We start from the raw sequence: 13482 nt of genomic DNA, 5'->3' as shown, positions 1-13482 counted from the left end.
GGTCCTGCGCATTGCGCACGCTGCCGGCCCCGCGGGCGCCGATTCGAACTCTGTTCTGGAACAGTAGCGCCTGCGCCCCGCTGAACGGCTTTGGCTGCCTAGGAAAGCATGTGATGCTACAGTTTTATTTTTGTTTCCTTGTTTAACTAGGAGCAAATTCTGCGAGCTCTCGACTTCCGGAACACGTTTTCTTCTCGGCCGTATTTACCTTCTCGTATTATATCCCCAGAAAGAAAAAGAGTAAGTTCTACACACATAACGCCTACACACAGACCTTCCCCAGCTGTGACAAGCTGTGCCTGCCCGGCTCCGTATGCCCCTGTGGGTGCAGGCCTCCATGGCCTCGGAGTGCAGGCTGCTCCTTGCATTGCTAACTTGGTTGCAATAGTAACGTTTTAAGTTACAGCTGTAATTTTAGTTCATCCTTTGCCCATAGTCCTGCATATCTCTTACAGCTGAACAGCACAGATTTTATTTGCTCTAAAACCCCAAATATTTCACATCTGATAGAATGAACTATCTTATATACTGTTGCTTTCTTATAATGAAAAATTGTCCAAGTTAAATCCACTGAAATACCATTTTCTGAAGGGCTGTCAGCTGTACCATCCCATCACAATTCCCCATCAGTCCTTACCTCTCCTTCCAGATGTGCACCGTGCCCATACTGATGCTCCATGGTGTGAGCAATGGGTGACCTCCCACCCTCCCCAGGCTCAGCTTCTCATAGAAGATGGCTGACTTTCCACTCAGTTTCTAATTATTCCTACTTCAGGATGCAGAGGGTAGCTTCCCAGACCCACACTGGGAACACACTCTTGGTTTAGATTCTGCTGTTTTTCTTAAAGCAAGAGTAGTATTTTTGTAGTTCATGAGATGGCACCTCCTCAGTGACCACTGATTTATCATCAGTTATTGTTTTGTGGCCTGTTTTCAACCAGTGCATGTCTTCAAGGCCTTTGCTGTTTCGCACACTTGAGCTTTACAGAATAATGAGAGACAGCATTTACCAACTGCCATGTACTCACAGGAAAATCCCGTAACAAGGGATTACTGGCCTAAATCAGCCAGCTGAGGCCTTGTGAGAGTGAGCATGAAGTGTAGTTGGCTAAAGGCCTGTGGCTTTTATGGACAGTACTATTTTCACTAGGCTGCATCCACAGTTCCTTGTTTTACTTCACTGTTCTTAAATTCAAAACAGTATAGCTCTGCTAGGATGCTTTTGGCCACAATGACTATCCACATCTCTAGGAAGCTTGACAAAGGGTATCCTATCATTCATGAGGTTTGTTTAGAGTTGCACTTAATTATGAATATGCATATTAACCATACATTTACTCTAGTTTCTTTTGTAAAATTTCTAACATTCAGTATTCTGCTGTCAGAGAGTATGCTTCTGTGTAATTGTCAGTCACGACAGGAACACCTCATTCCCAGTCGAAATAGTCAGGTCAGAGGCCATGGTTTTATATGTAAAGTTAGGACTGCTTTCTCATTTATACTGCAGTACGCTTAGCTCCAAAGAATTTTGACCTGCAGCCTTATTGAGCAGTCACCTGATTTCTGAGGGCAAATCCTTTTGCAATTCTTTACAACCAGTTTTCATAATTAACGTCCACAATACCTTCAGCATACTTTCTCACCTTGCTAGTACGCTCATGTTGCCGTGTTTCATGTTTAATGGACTCTGTACTTTCCCAGTGCTGGGCTGATGTATGCTCCTGACATAATTTGAGTATTGAGGCTTAACCCTGCTGGAAGCTCAGCACCATGCAGACATTTACTGGCTGCTCTCCACGAGGGGATGAGGGAGGGGGAAAGGTAAAACTCACTGTTTGAGATAAAGACAGCTTGATAGGAAAGAAAACGGTTACAGGAAATTAAAAAATGCACAAAGAAAGTGGTGCATAATGCAGTTGATGGCTGCCTGCTGATTGATGCCCGCTAGCCCCCAAGCAGAGGACCGTCTCTGGCTCCCTCCCAACTCCTTCTGCAGCCCTAACCCTCGCTGGCCAGACAGTGTGAGAAGCTGAAACGTTCTTGGCTCTGTGTAAGTACTGCTCAACAGTAACACATTCAGGTGTGATCAGCTGTATTCTTATCCTAATCCAAAACACAACACGACACCAGCTACTGGGAAAAAAAGTTAGCTCTGTCCTAGCCAAAACTAGGATAGTGAAGTGAGGCAAAGCTAATTAAATTGGAATAAAACATATGATTAGGAGCATGAATATTCTTCCGCTGAAGTATTTTTCAGAATTTATTTGAGTGAGTCTCTGCTTCTTTTTTAGTTTAGGAGCCTGTAATTTAACAAATGAAAGCAGGCTAAATATTTTCTGTGCAGTGATCAGTTGTAGGGAACACAAATGAAAATGGGTCCTTTTAGGGTAGAGCTTGCATATGAAAAGCACTCTGGACAGAATTTTCTGTTTTCAGAATGTAATTACTGTATTTTCTAAGTTGTATCTAATTCTATCCCCTCCTTGAATAAAGCTGTTATCTGGGGATTGAAGTAGAGGCAGTATGTGCATGGAATCATTTTTGAGACTCATCTGCTTCATCTTTGTAAAAAGTATAGCACAAGGACATACACTGTAAAAATGTTTCACATTTATTTTGGACAAAACTACTAACTGAGGCAGCAAGCAGCACTAGGATATTACTGGAGTAAGATGAGGCTATTCTTTTGAGGCTTCTCAAATGCTGTATTGTAAGATTCTAGAACCTTCATTATATTTCAAATACTTCTTCAGAGGTACATCCTATCCACATCTCAGCAGTAACTGTGTAACTTAATTATTTCTGAAGAAGCAGTTTGAAATAGAAATACCTGCTGTCAGTGAGTATGTCAGTGAGTGCTGGTCAATTGATCATTAATCTTCATAGTTTGCATGAACAGATATTAAATTACAAGCTTTTGGTTAGATAGAATCCTGTTGAAACAGGAGGAAGATGATACGAAAGACAAATATTCTGAGTTCATGTATACAAATAAGTACGGAGTAAAATTTATTGCAAAACAACAGCTTACAGAAGGACTGAATAATTATCCCGCTGTAATTTCTGGCAATTAATGTCACTTTATCTTACAGCTCATTCCAATCCTTTATCTTAGATTATTTTCAGTGATATCTTAGAAGTTAGATGGCCTGACCCTGTTACTGCTGATCTGACAAGATGCATAAGGAATGGCAGTGTGAAGATCTCGTCAGTAGATGGTTATGCCCACCTTTATCTGTCAGAATTGCAGCAAGAATTTACTGTGGAGTTCTTATGTAAAGTCAGCCAACCATTTGCAGCATCCTCACCCTTCTCTCCAAAGAACAGCAACTATAAAACCAAAGATCAGTATGGAAAATCAAATAAAAATTATGTTCCAGAAATGTCATCAAAACAAATGAGACTTGATAATAGAAACAATGAAGATGGTCATGCTGGAGATAAACACAGGGAAGCAACCAAATCAAACAACCAGAGGGACAGAGATGGAGTTCCTTTATTTTATACAAATTGTTGTTCTGAATACACATGGGTTACACAGCGTTGGTCAGTTTCCTCGTGCCCAGAAGAATGGAAGTACCCTTTGTCACTGGCATTAATGTGCAACAGCTTACATACTGCTAAGAACGTACTGAAGACATGTGAGGAAAATAACCATGCATCTACAGGAGCAGATGTTTTACAAGACCCCAAAGCATACGAAGCAGTATCTCGTTTGCCTGCAGCTTTGCCGATCAGCTGCAGAGCACCACATTTACATAGGTAACTGTATAATCAACAAGAATACAGATGTATAATTGACAAGTATACAGAGAAGTTAGGCTGGTCTTTTAGAGAGCATATAGCTGGAAAGATTATCATGTTGGAAAGGGATAATCAGAAATGAATGGAAAAGCTTACCTGTCTCCTGGGCTCGCAGAAAAAGTCTTGAAGAGGAACAATCTCCAGAGAGAGATCCTTCCTCAGTGGTCAGTCCTTACATGGGGTCTAGGACGGATCCCTTCCGGTCACACAGCTGAATTGCCTTCACCTGTGCTTCTGTGGCTGACTCAGTGCTCACCTAAGGTGATCAATTAGAGGTTCAGGCCATGATTCAAGAGTTCCCACAAACTAACTTATACTGATTGTCTTAATTATATTACATATATACATCCGTTTCAAACTCTATAAGTATCGACTTGAACCTTTAGCAAAACAACTGATTTCTAGCTATAAGAAATAAAAAATACATCACTGTACTGTGTTTTTCTTAGGAACTTCTCAGAATATGACATCTGTCACACCAACATTCTTTTCCTTCAGTAATGACTAAAGAGTAACTAGTCCAGAGGGAAAAATACATTTTCTGACCTGATTTGTAAATGAAAATGAGAGTGCTGAAATCAGCACCATATTATGTTTGAGGTTTTTTGCTTGTTTGCCTTTTCTCATTTTTGAGAAGCTAATTCTTCTGAAGTGAGACAGTGAAATACATTGCCTGTCAGCACTGTTAAAAATAATTGAAAATTTCATAGTAGGCTCAAGAAATTGGATTCAGTAACTAACATGCATAACTAAGGAACTAGAAGGCATTTAAAGTATGTGGCCTATTTGCTTCTGAATAGATGTGCATATATCTGTTTTGATCTAGAAAAATGTTCCTATTTAGGATACAGAAATTATTACCAGAAGAAAAAAAAAGTTGAATTTTACTGCAGCTTTTACTGTATTTTCTACAGGTGGAGTTTCTGTGACTTCTTTCTACAAAACAATCAAGATTCTGGAAAGTATTCATACCCTCAACTAATTCAAATTGTATGGTGCAAGGGTGTTTTATATAGGTATGAAGGGAGTCCTTCTTTTCATCCTCATTTGTATGAGAATTAAACTTTAGGATGTCTTACTTCATTCCTTTGCAACTTTTTGATAAATGGTGTGCTGTCTTTATGTAAGGTTCTGTTCATTTCTGCTGTTTGTACACTGGGCTTCAAATTTGCTTCACATTTGCTAGTACAGTATAGTTCCAGGTCTGAAAGTAGGTATGCCTAAAACGTACAGTTTGAAGTAATGTTTGTGGCTTCTAAAGAAGTGATCTAATTTCTTAGAGGCTTAAATGAACAGCTGTAACTGCCACAGGCTTCAGTGGCAATTGCAGTGCTTGATTTCTTTGCAAATTACAGCACTCATCTCAAAGCTAAAATCTTCACATTTTATAAACGGTTGTTTTGGTGACCTATGCGACTCCCATGTTGCAGGGAGCTGAATTCTATTGAGTTCTACGTTTTCCTACAAATGAGTTTGTCGGTGTGGTTTTGATTTTGTTGTTTGTTTTTTAAACAAGAATTCTTGTAAAATAAGCTTTTTAAATCTGCGCTACAAACTTTGAAAGTGCTATAGTTACTATCAGAATTTAGAAGTCTTTAAAGCTTTAATCTTTCTCCCCATGCCCTTTTTTTCCCTCATTGTAATTCCTCAATTTCAATCTCATCAATAAAAAAGCTGTTCATCAGCTTTTTTAGTACGATAATTCATTTCCTTGTAAGTCTTACATCTCCCTTTAATACTTCCATTACTGGAATGCAGGCATCTGACCAAACTGTTGCACAGCTGAATCATCAAATGAGTTTTAAGGCTCCAGAATATCATATAATCACAGGAAAAAGACAGGTGATCTTAGTAAAAAAAATAGGTGCAATGTAAATGATGATTTCAGGCTGTCTGGAAAGCATTTGGTCACACACTTTTTCCTGCGTACACTACTTAGAGCATGTCCAACAGAAAGAACATTCTTTCTCTCTTCTGCATTGCTATATTTTTGGGCCAGTGGCATGGACACTGAACAACTTCTGTGAGATACCTCAACCCAAAAAGTTCTGTTAAGTTTTTTGAACACTAATCCTATACCAACCTCCAGCCCATGAAAATAGAGCCTGGTAATGCTCATCACCTGTCTAATATAATTGGTATACTTTAGTATTTGGGAAAGAATAGAAAAATGTTCATAATGTTTTTGAAGTTTATTAACCTATATCTTCTGCTGTTGGAGTATTTTAAGAACTTGTTAAAAACCTAGTTTTTCTCTCTTAGATTGATCCATGGCAAAAGAAACATCACAGAAGTTTATCCTGGTGATGAATCACTTTTCAAGTCAGAAGGAGATTTTTTGGGAAACTACTTTGTACATTATGCAATCCAGAAAGGAATGAAAAAGGTAGAAATAAAACTGTTCAACAGTATGTTCTGAATTCCTTTAATTTAGCGTCTTTGCTTTAAAATGTTTGGACGTAGTGAAAGCTCTACATTGTTGTTCAGATGATTACTGTAACAAATGAATCAAGCAATCTGTCATGAAAATAATTAGATTATTCCTTCTGTTGCAGAATGTATTTGCCATAGGTTGTAGGCAGAATAAGAAAAATATCTAACATTGTAATATTTATTTCACAAGCTCAAGTTAGTATTGTAATGAGATTCTATAAGATCCATTTTCACTAATATCAGTGAGTTTGCTTTTTAACCTAATATCGATTAGAGTTTAATCTTTTTAAAATTAAAATATTTTAAGCATTTTCTTTCTTGCAGTAGTGTACTTTTGGAGTCATAAACTTTGTGGTTCTGTTCAGTCCTTGCCAAAGACCAGCTGTTCCATATTGGAGAAATGGTTTTGCCTCTCTGTGGCTTGTCCTGATTGTTGTTAAGTTTTCCAGAGTAGGTACTCTGAGGTACTTATGCAGTTCTTAATGTAAATTTATTGCATGTAGCTGCAAAGATACACAGAAATGTAGTAAACTGCTGTTTTCACATTGGAATTCCTGTGCTGGAGAAAAATGGGTAGTACGTGAATCCTGTCAGCAGTTGAGATACTCTAATCAATGTTCGGGCAAATGAAGGAGTCTGTATGGTGAGCCTGTATCTTTATGAAGGCACAGATTTAACATTCTGAAATGTTATAATCCTGCAGTGTTAGATCTATTTGGATATATATATTTTAAGAGCAATATGCAAATCTGAGCATCATGAAAATAAGGGAGATCTGTGGCACTTCACTGAAGAAGATGCCTGTAAATCCGTCTACATGTGGTGGCATGTGGTCCTCTTTCCTAGTAGGGTCAGAAACATTTGAAAATTGGGAAGGAGATGCAACAATCCTTTAATCTCTTCTGATCCATAACATAATATCTGTTGTCCAGTAATAGCCATGCTTACTGGTATAGTCTTCTTAGATTAGGTGAAGAGGGAAACAGAAAAAAAAAAAAAATAGAAGGTTGATTAGTATGTTATGTATGACCAAAAATTTTCTATAAGCATAGTAGCAGAAATCGTTCATTGTTTTCAGTGATAAGTTTCTTTAGCATGGCTTTTATTCCACTTCTCTTTCTTAACTTTATCATTTTTTTCCTCTAATTATTAAATATAATCATGTTTAATGTTTAATTTTTTTTTCTTCTGTCTTTAGGCTTGGGTGTTTGTAGTTTTAAAGCAACATTAAAGATTAATGTTGAATTATTTGAAGCTAGCCTCTAACTTGTAGAAAAACTTAGTTACTTAGCAATTAATAGTAATTATAGTCTGCTTCTTCTCTGATAAAAGAAGTCCTTAGTCCTACTGAGTGCATGGAAACTGTGAATGTGTCTTTTTACAGAACTAGACTTAAAGGATTCTGCTGCTTTGTGGTCTTTTCTTATTTTTCAAGCTTATAAATACTCTTTCCATGCTACAGTGCCTCTATAAATAACTAATGTTCCTTCTGCTCTTTACTGCAGAGAGAAGAAAAGATGTACTGGGTAAATAGTCTACCTCCTGATATACCAGGAAGTCAGTACTCTGTATCTTCCATTATTACTGAAGCAACCAAGTAAGCTATTTTTCTCATTTATTTTTAATACATTAATTCATCTGACTTCGAGAGAGGAAAGTAATTGAAATTACATGTGTTATGTACTTAAGTGTAAAAATTAAATAAATTCATAGTAGCAAAGAAAACATCTGCAACTTACAGAATGTGGAGGACATACTACAGTAAGAACAAAATGCTTAATATTTTATGATTTTTTCTTCCTCAGAATGCTTCAGTACTGCTACAAGACTAAACTATCATTAATTCATAACTATCATCTCTGCTGCTGGAAAATGGTATGTAGCTGAAGATTTATAAATCTTTTTGTGTTACAAAGATAACTATATGGGGTACAGGACCTAGTCTAGAGGGAATGGTGGTGATCAGATCCTACAAAGAAAGTTGAAAAGATTTGGGAACCAGAAGCATGCAATGTTGATTTGTGTTGGTGAAGCAGAAAGCAATTAACTGATAAAGAGAGATACATGTTGTCTAGTAAAACATGAAAATCTCAGAAAGATACAAACAGCTTTAATGATGTAAGTGACCGTTCCTCATTATTTTTAATGTATTTGTTTGACTGGAGGTACCTGAGACAGATGGACGAGAAATGTTGCCAGTTTTGCTGGATGAGAAGGTTATTCCTGGCACAGGAAGACTTCTTGTATATTCAGACCATAAAGTCCATGCTGTTTTTTGGGATGGGATCTCCTTGAGTATGGTCTGGGATTTCAGCTCTTGCTATACAAAGATTCAGGTAACTCAAAGGATAGAGAAATAACTATTTTTAAAAATCTTCATTAAAAATGGTAATTACGAAACAAATGAGGAAAAAAGAAAAGAAAGAAAAAAGATGTGATGTCTTGCAATACAAGCTAGGATCTTTTCAGTGAGTCCTAATTCCACGCAGTTTTCTACTATGGCTTACTCTCAAGCTGGTATAGGAACTATGTGGAGATGCCACCATGCATTGTGAGTATTTTATTCAGAAACTGAGGAGGAAAAATATTTTAGGGCATGGCTCATACCTAAGAAATAAGTGAAACTTTATCCTTTTAAGAGGTTGCTCAAATGGGTGAAAGAAGGGAGTGGTATTTTTTTCCTTTGTTGTTGTTGTTCTTGTTATTTCAGATTATTTATGATTGCATAAATAGGTAGTGAAAAAATACTTTGTGGATATGAGTCTAAATATTTTTCCTTAAAATTTTAAATTTATTTAATATTGCAGTAAAAAGATAATGTTGACTTGTGCATTACAGAGTGGTGAAATACCAAATGGCACTACAGAGAAAACTATGTCACAGTAGAATTCAAAGTTGGCTGCTAAGACTTTTGGCTTCCATGTCTTTTCTTTTACTCTGAGATGATTAACCACAAAAAAAGATGTCAAAGTGCCTGAGGATATAAACAAAATAAATAGGATACTCAGCTTCCCAAAAGAGCAATAGCTGTATGATGTGATTGAGCTGAAGTCCTTACACTTAGTTGTGATGAAAGTAGGAAGAACTGAAAACAATACAGATCTGGAAACATTCCTGCAGACTTTTAGAAATAAATAATTCTAAAAAGCACAAAAAACAGTGTCAGATCATGGAAGGTTTTCTTCCACCCTCCCCTATGTTTGTGATAGCAGACTGTAAGAAATTCTATCCTTAGCAAAAAGCACAGTTCAAATGTTTAAGGTGTTCACATATAGTTTATTACAGCAAATGGTGATACTGTCCTTTAGTTCTTCAGACTGCAGCATAATAATTTTCTTTCCTAAGGTAAATGAAGATGTAGGCTGGTGTAAATTAACTACTCCTGATGGGGCACAGCAGCTAATCCAAATAAGGCATCCTGGAATCTATGAAAGGTATAAATAATTTAAACAATTTAAAGTGAAATATTAAAAAGTTTTAAGCAAACCCTTTTATATAAAGAAATGGTAGTTACTGGAAATACATGGGGGAAAAACATGCCCAAATATGTAGTGATAAATAACGCATACCTGGCAAAGATTTGAGACCTTTCTGACTCAGGATTACTGTATATGGTCATTCCAGTATAATTGCTATAGAAGTGTAATGTCTCTTAAAAAAAGAAGGACTCAAACTAGAGCTACAACTTGGCACTTAAATCATTGGGTAAGCAAAATTTAAAAATCTTTGTGCTGTATGAAGCTGGCATATACAGCTGAAGTAGTGCTTTATCCAATTTTTGCTTTATTACAGATACTGACCTCCACCTGCACAGTGCTTTTTCTAGTCCACTTGCTCTGTTCACAGCCTCATGGGAATCGTCAGAACCTTACTGCACTGCATTTTAGCAAGCTGATATCCACACACAAATTAACATTTGTATACTATTCATTACAAATCAGAAGGCTTTGTTATAATTTTCTCTAACTGCACAGATTTAGATGTTAAGGATATTCTTGAGGAAAAAAAAGGAAATTAAGAAAAAGCAAAGAATCAGAGAAAAAGCTAGATTTTCAGTCATGGCTTTTTCTTTCAAACGCAGGTTTATTTCTTAGTACTTTTTGTAGGGTGGGGGGATGTAGCTTGAATTAGAGTTTGCATTTGTCATCTAAATAACTACTTTTTGTCAAATTTCATGTAAACAGGTACATCAGAACAGTAATAGGATGGTGCAGAAGTTTGAATGAAAGCAAGGAGGCTCTTGAATTTACTACGCACACTGTAACTGAAGAAAATTGGTACTCATTTTTATGTTAAATAAATGACTATAAATAACACTAGGAATAAAACTCAACGAGACTGAATTTAATAGACTGCATTTCCTAAGAACCAGAAATGAAAACTGTGAATCCATTTGTTCTGTGTGGTTTCATATTTTTCATTCAATATTTAAAATGTACAGAAAATTGAGTTCTAGACAGAAGTAGATAGAGTTCCATGGTGTTTCTTCCTGCCTTACTTAAAAGTCAGAATGGTGATCGCTCTGCCAAAGGAAGAATTGTGTTACCAAAGTAATATCTTACAAAGTGAAAATGAGATTCTAGACTGAGAAGGGCAGTTCTTTTAACAGAACACCAAGCTGTCCAAAGTAATATGTAGAACTTTTATAAGACATCTGGATCTTTTGCAAACATATTTGTCCTTCATAATACATGCTAATGGCCAAAGGACTACTGGCATAATATACAACATATTCATGTAATTACAAATGTGATAACTGAAACTGATTACATTTGCACTTGTTATGCTTATTAGAGCAGAAAAAGTAGTTGATAAAACAAGTATGTATGTCAATATATATGTTTGTACATACATACAAGAAGGAGGCTGTTTATTGAGCTGAGCCCTGATTTTTGGAATCAATGATTAATATTAATGGTTGATAGGAATAAAAAAGTGCGGGGTTTTTTGGTTTGCTGTTTTTTTTTTCACTTGAAATTCTCTATTTTTTTCAATATTTCTGAGAAACTATTAAAATCTTATGTACAAAAACATGGTTGAGAAGCTTTTTAGATAATACTGTAAATAATAACCTTTCTTTTCTTGGACAGGTCTGCTGATGCTGAGCTTGAAAAAATACAGAGATTCAACTGTATCCTTTTGAAAGCTATGAACATTTTCATGTTCATACTCATATGAAGTTCATCTCTATAATCAGAGCTGTCTTTTTAGAGCATCAGAGGCTCTCTGTTCTGTTCTCACCTCCTTTTATTGCTTTACTTGCTTCCTAAAATAACCTTTTGAAGTCACATTTCTCATTTATCTTGTCCAATTTTGGTACAACAGCCCTGGAAACAAAAATAGTAACACAGTACAAAATGAAAGTAAAAGCTTGTTACCAAAAAGGCAGAAATCCAGTAATGGGTACTAAATCCATTTGGATAAAATCATCTGCTAATCTGTTCTTGAGGGAGGGATGATTGTTGGAAATATCCAAATAATTTTCTAGGATGGTATCTCTGATAAAGCAGATTTTATTCGTGATTGCAATGGCAGGCCTCCTGCAAGCAGGAGGGCAGCCAGAAAACAGTTCCATCTTTTATTCCTATTTCCCGATGCTTATCTCTTTCTCCCTTAGTTCTTCATTGGCTGAGTACTTTAGGTTCACAATCTTCTCAACGCTTCACTAAACATGGAAACACTGGACAAACATAAATTTTTGCTGCATCAGTGTAAATCTGTAGTTAATTAATTCGGATATCTGCTTGTTCTTCTTCCCACAGAGATAAGTTCGGGAGAAAGACAGGGGAGTATCTTGGTGCCTGCTTGTCATGTCCCAACCTTCTCACAAAGTGAGACAGTTCGGCCTTGTGGAGAGGCCCTAACTTCTTTGATGTTTGCTAAATCTGTTCTTTTGCTGGCACTTTCTTATCCTAACAGAACAACTCTACAATATGTTTTCTAATCCCTAGCACTGTACTCGCATTGTTTGGAACATTTAACAACTATTACAGTTTTGCAAGAAAGAATTAATCACATAATTCAATAATAATGTTTCTAAAACATGCCGCTAACATATACAGTATTTTACTTCTTAGATCAACTATTTCTAAGGATAAGTTACAGAATACAATTGTTTTATGTTCTACTTCTTCAAACCAATTGCTCTTGTTAATATCAAATGCAGAAACAACATTTCATTCGCACATGATGCATCTGCCTCTTGGTGTGTTGCAGTGAGATGTCATCCTGTTTATCAGACACCGGAGGATTGGCCAGCCAGCCCAAAAAAGCATGCAGTGGTTAATTTGCTGAAAGCTATTGTGTAGTTCTCTTTATGGCAGTGGTTTATTTTACTACTGTGAAAGTTAATGCTGTGAAACTCCATTCTGACATCAAAAGTTTTATTTTTAAAGTAACTCAGGTAAACTGAGGCCTTAGATAATGGCCTTCTCTAGAAGTGTTGTAGACATTTCAGTCTACTCGTTTTTTAGTTTTGTCTAACTACTGTGGTATAAAATGTGAGCCTCTGTAATGCAGAATGATGGTTAAAATGCAGAGAAGCATTTTTTATCAGTATTGGTGGAAGACTGTATTTTTCTTAACTAACTACTGCTAGTTTTATTGGATAATAGCAATGTTCTGGAAGGGACATCTGCTGCAAAAAGCAATCTATCTGTCAAAAAAACAGAAAGTGGGATTGATCCTGAGGAAATCAGCAAAGGACACGTTTTGGAGGCTCTGCAGAATACCTCTAGGGTAATTCAAGACATTGAATCTCTTCTTGCTAGTGCTGGGAAGTGAAGGCCTTCATTGTGCACGTACCCAGGCACTGTCCCAGCTGTCCCAGCCGCCTGGGTGTGTGAGAGGAAGGACGGGGCTGTGTCTGCTTAAAGTGTGGCCTGACCTGCTCTGTGTGATGTGGTGTGGATAGGTGAGAATGTGCCAAGTGATGGGGCACAGCAGATCTGGCAGGGCTGGTCTGGCAGTGCTAGTTCTAATTGTAGGAGTGTATTGAATGTCCACTGGAATGGTGTAACTTCATTGTGGGATGGATTTGTTTCCAGTTGTTCAAATGATGGCGGGCGAGGAAGGGCAGTTTTCACATAAAAGCATCCTTTTGTTCAGAAGTTGTACCAAGTAGTTAAGGATTGAATAGAGTAAAAAGCTGTCCAAACGGTTCCTATTTATTGTTTTCTAATAAAACACGTATTCAAAAAGCGCACAGCCCGTCTTTGTGCGCGGTCACTCAGCGGTGCGCGCCGT

At 37.0% G+C, this 13482-nt stretch overlaps 1 protein-coding gene across 1 annotated transcript in view; it reads left to right on the top strand.

The window, feature by feature from the left end:
* Positions 1 to 13439, top strand: part of CZH5orf34 (chromosome Z C5orf34 homolog) — a 13893-nt gene extending 454 nt beyond the window's left edge. Inside the window, 11 exon segments of the mRNA XM_031557234.1 lie at positions 123 to 240; positions 3116 to 3762; positions 4719 to 4820; positions 6067 to 6190; positions 7743 to 7834; positions 8043 to 8112; positions 8403 to 8573; positions 9583 to 9671; positions 10422 to 10514; positions 11328 to 11368; positions 12836 to 13439. Coding sequence (XP_031413094.1) covers positions 123 to 240; positions 3116 to 3762; positions 4719 to 4820; positions 6067 to 6190; positions 7743 to 7834; positions 8043 to 8112; positions 8403 to 8573; positions 9583 to 9671; positions 10422 to 10514; positions 11328 to 11368; positions 12836 to 13020 — 1732 coding nt within the window. The 3' untranslated portion in view covers positions 13021 to 13439.
* Positions 13440 to 13482: the final 43 nt, after the last annotated feature.

The sequence above is a fragment of the Meleagris gallopavo genome, chromosome Z, assembly GCF_000146605.3.
Source record: "Meleagris gallopavo isolate NT-WF06-2002-E0010 breed Aviagen turkey brand Nicholas breeding stock chromosome Z, Turkey_5.1, whole genome shotgun sequence".
Lineage (NCBI taxonomy): Eukaryota > Metazoa > Chordata > Aves > Galliformes > Phasianidae > Meleagris > Meleagris gallopavo.
This window is presented reverse-complemented; position numbering and strand designations above follow the sequence as displayed.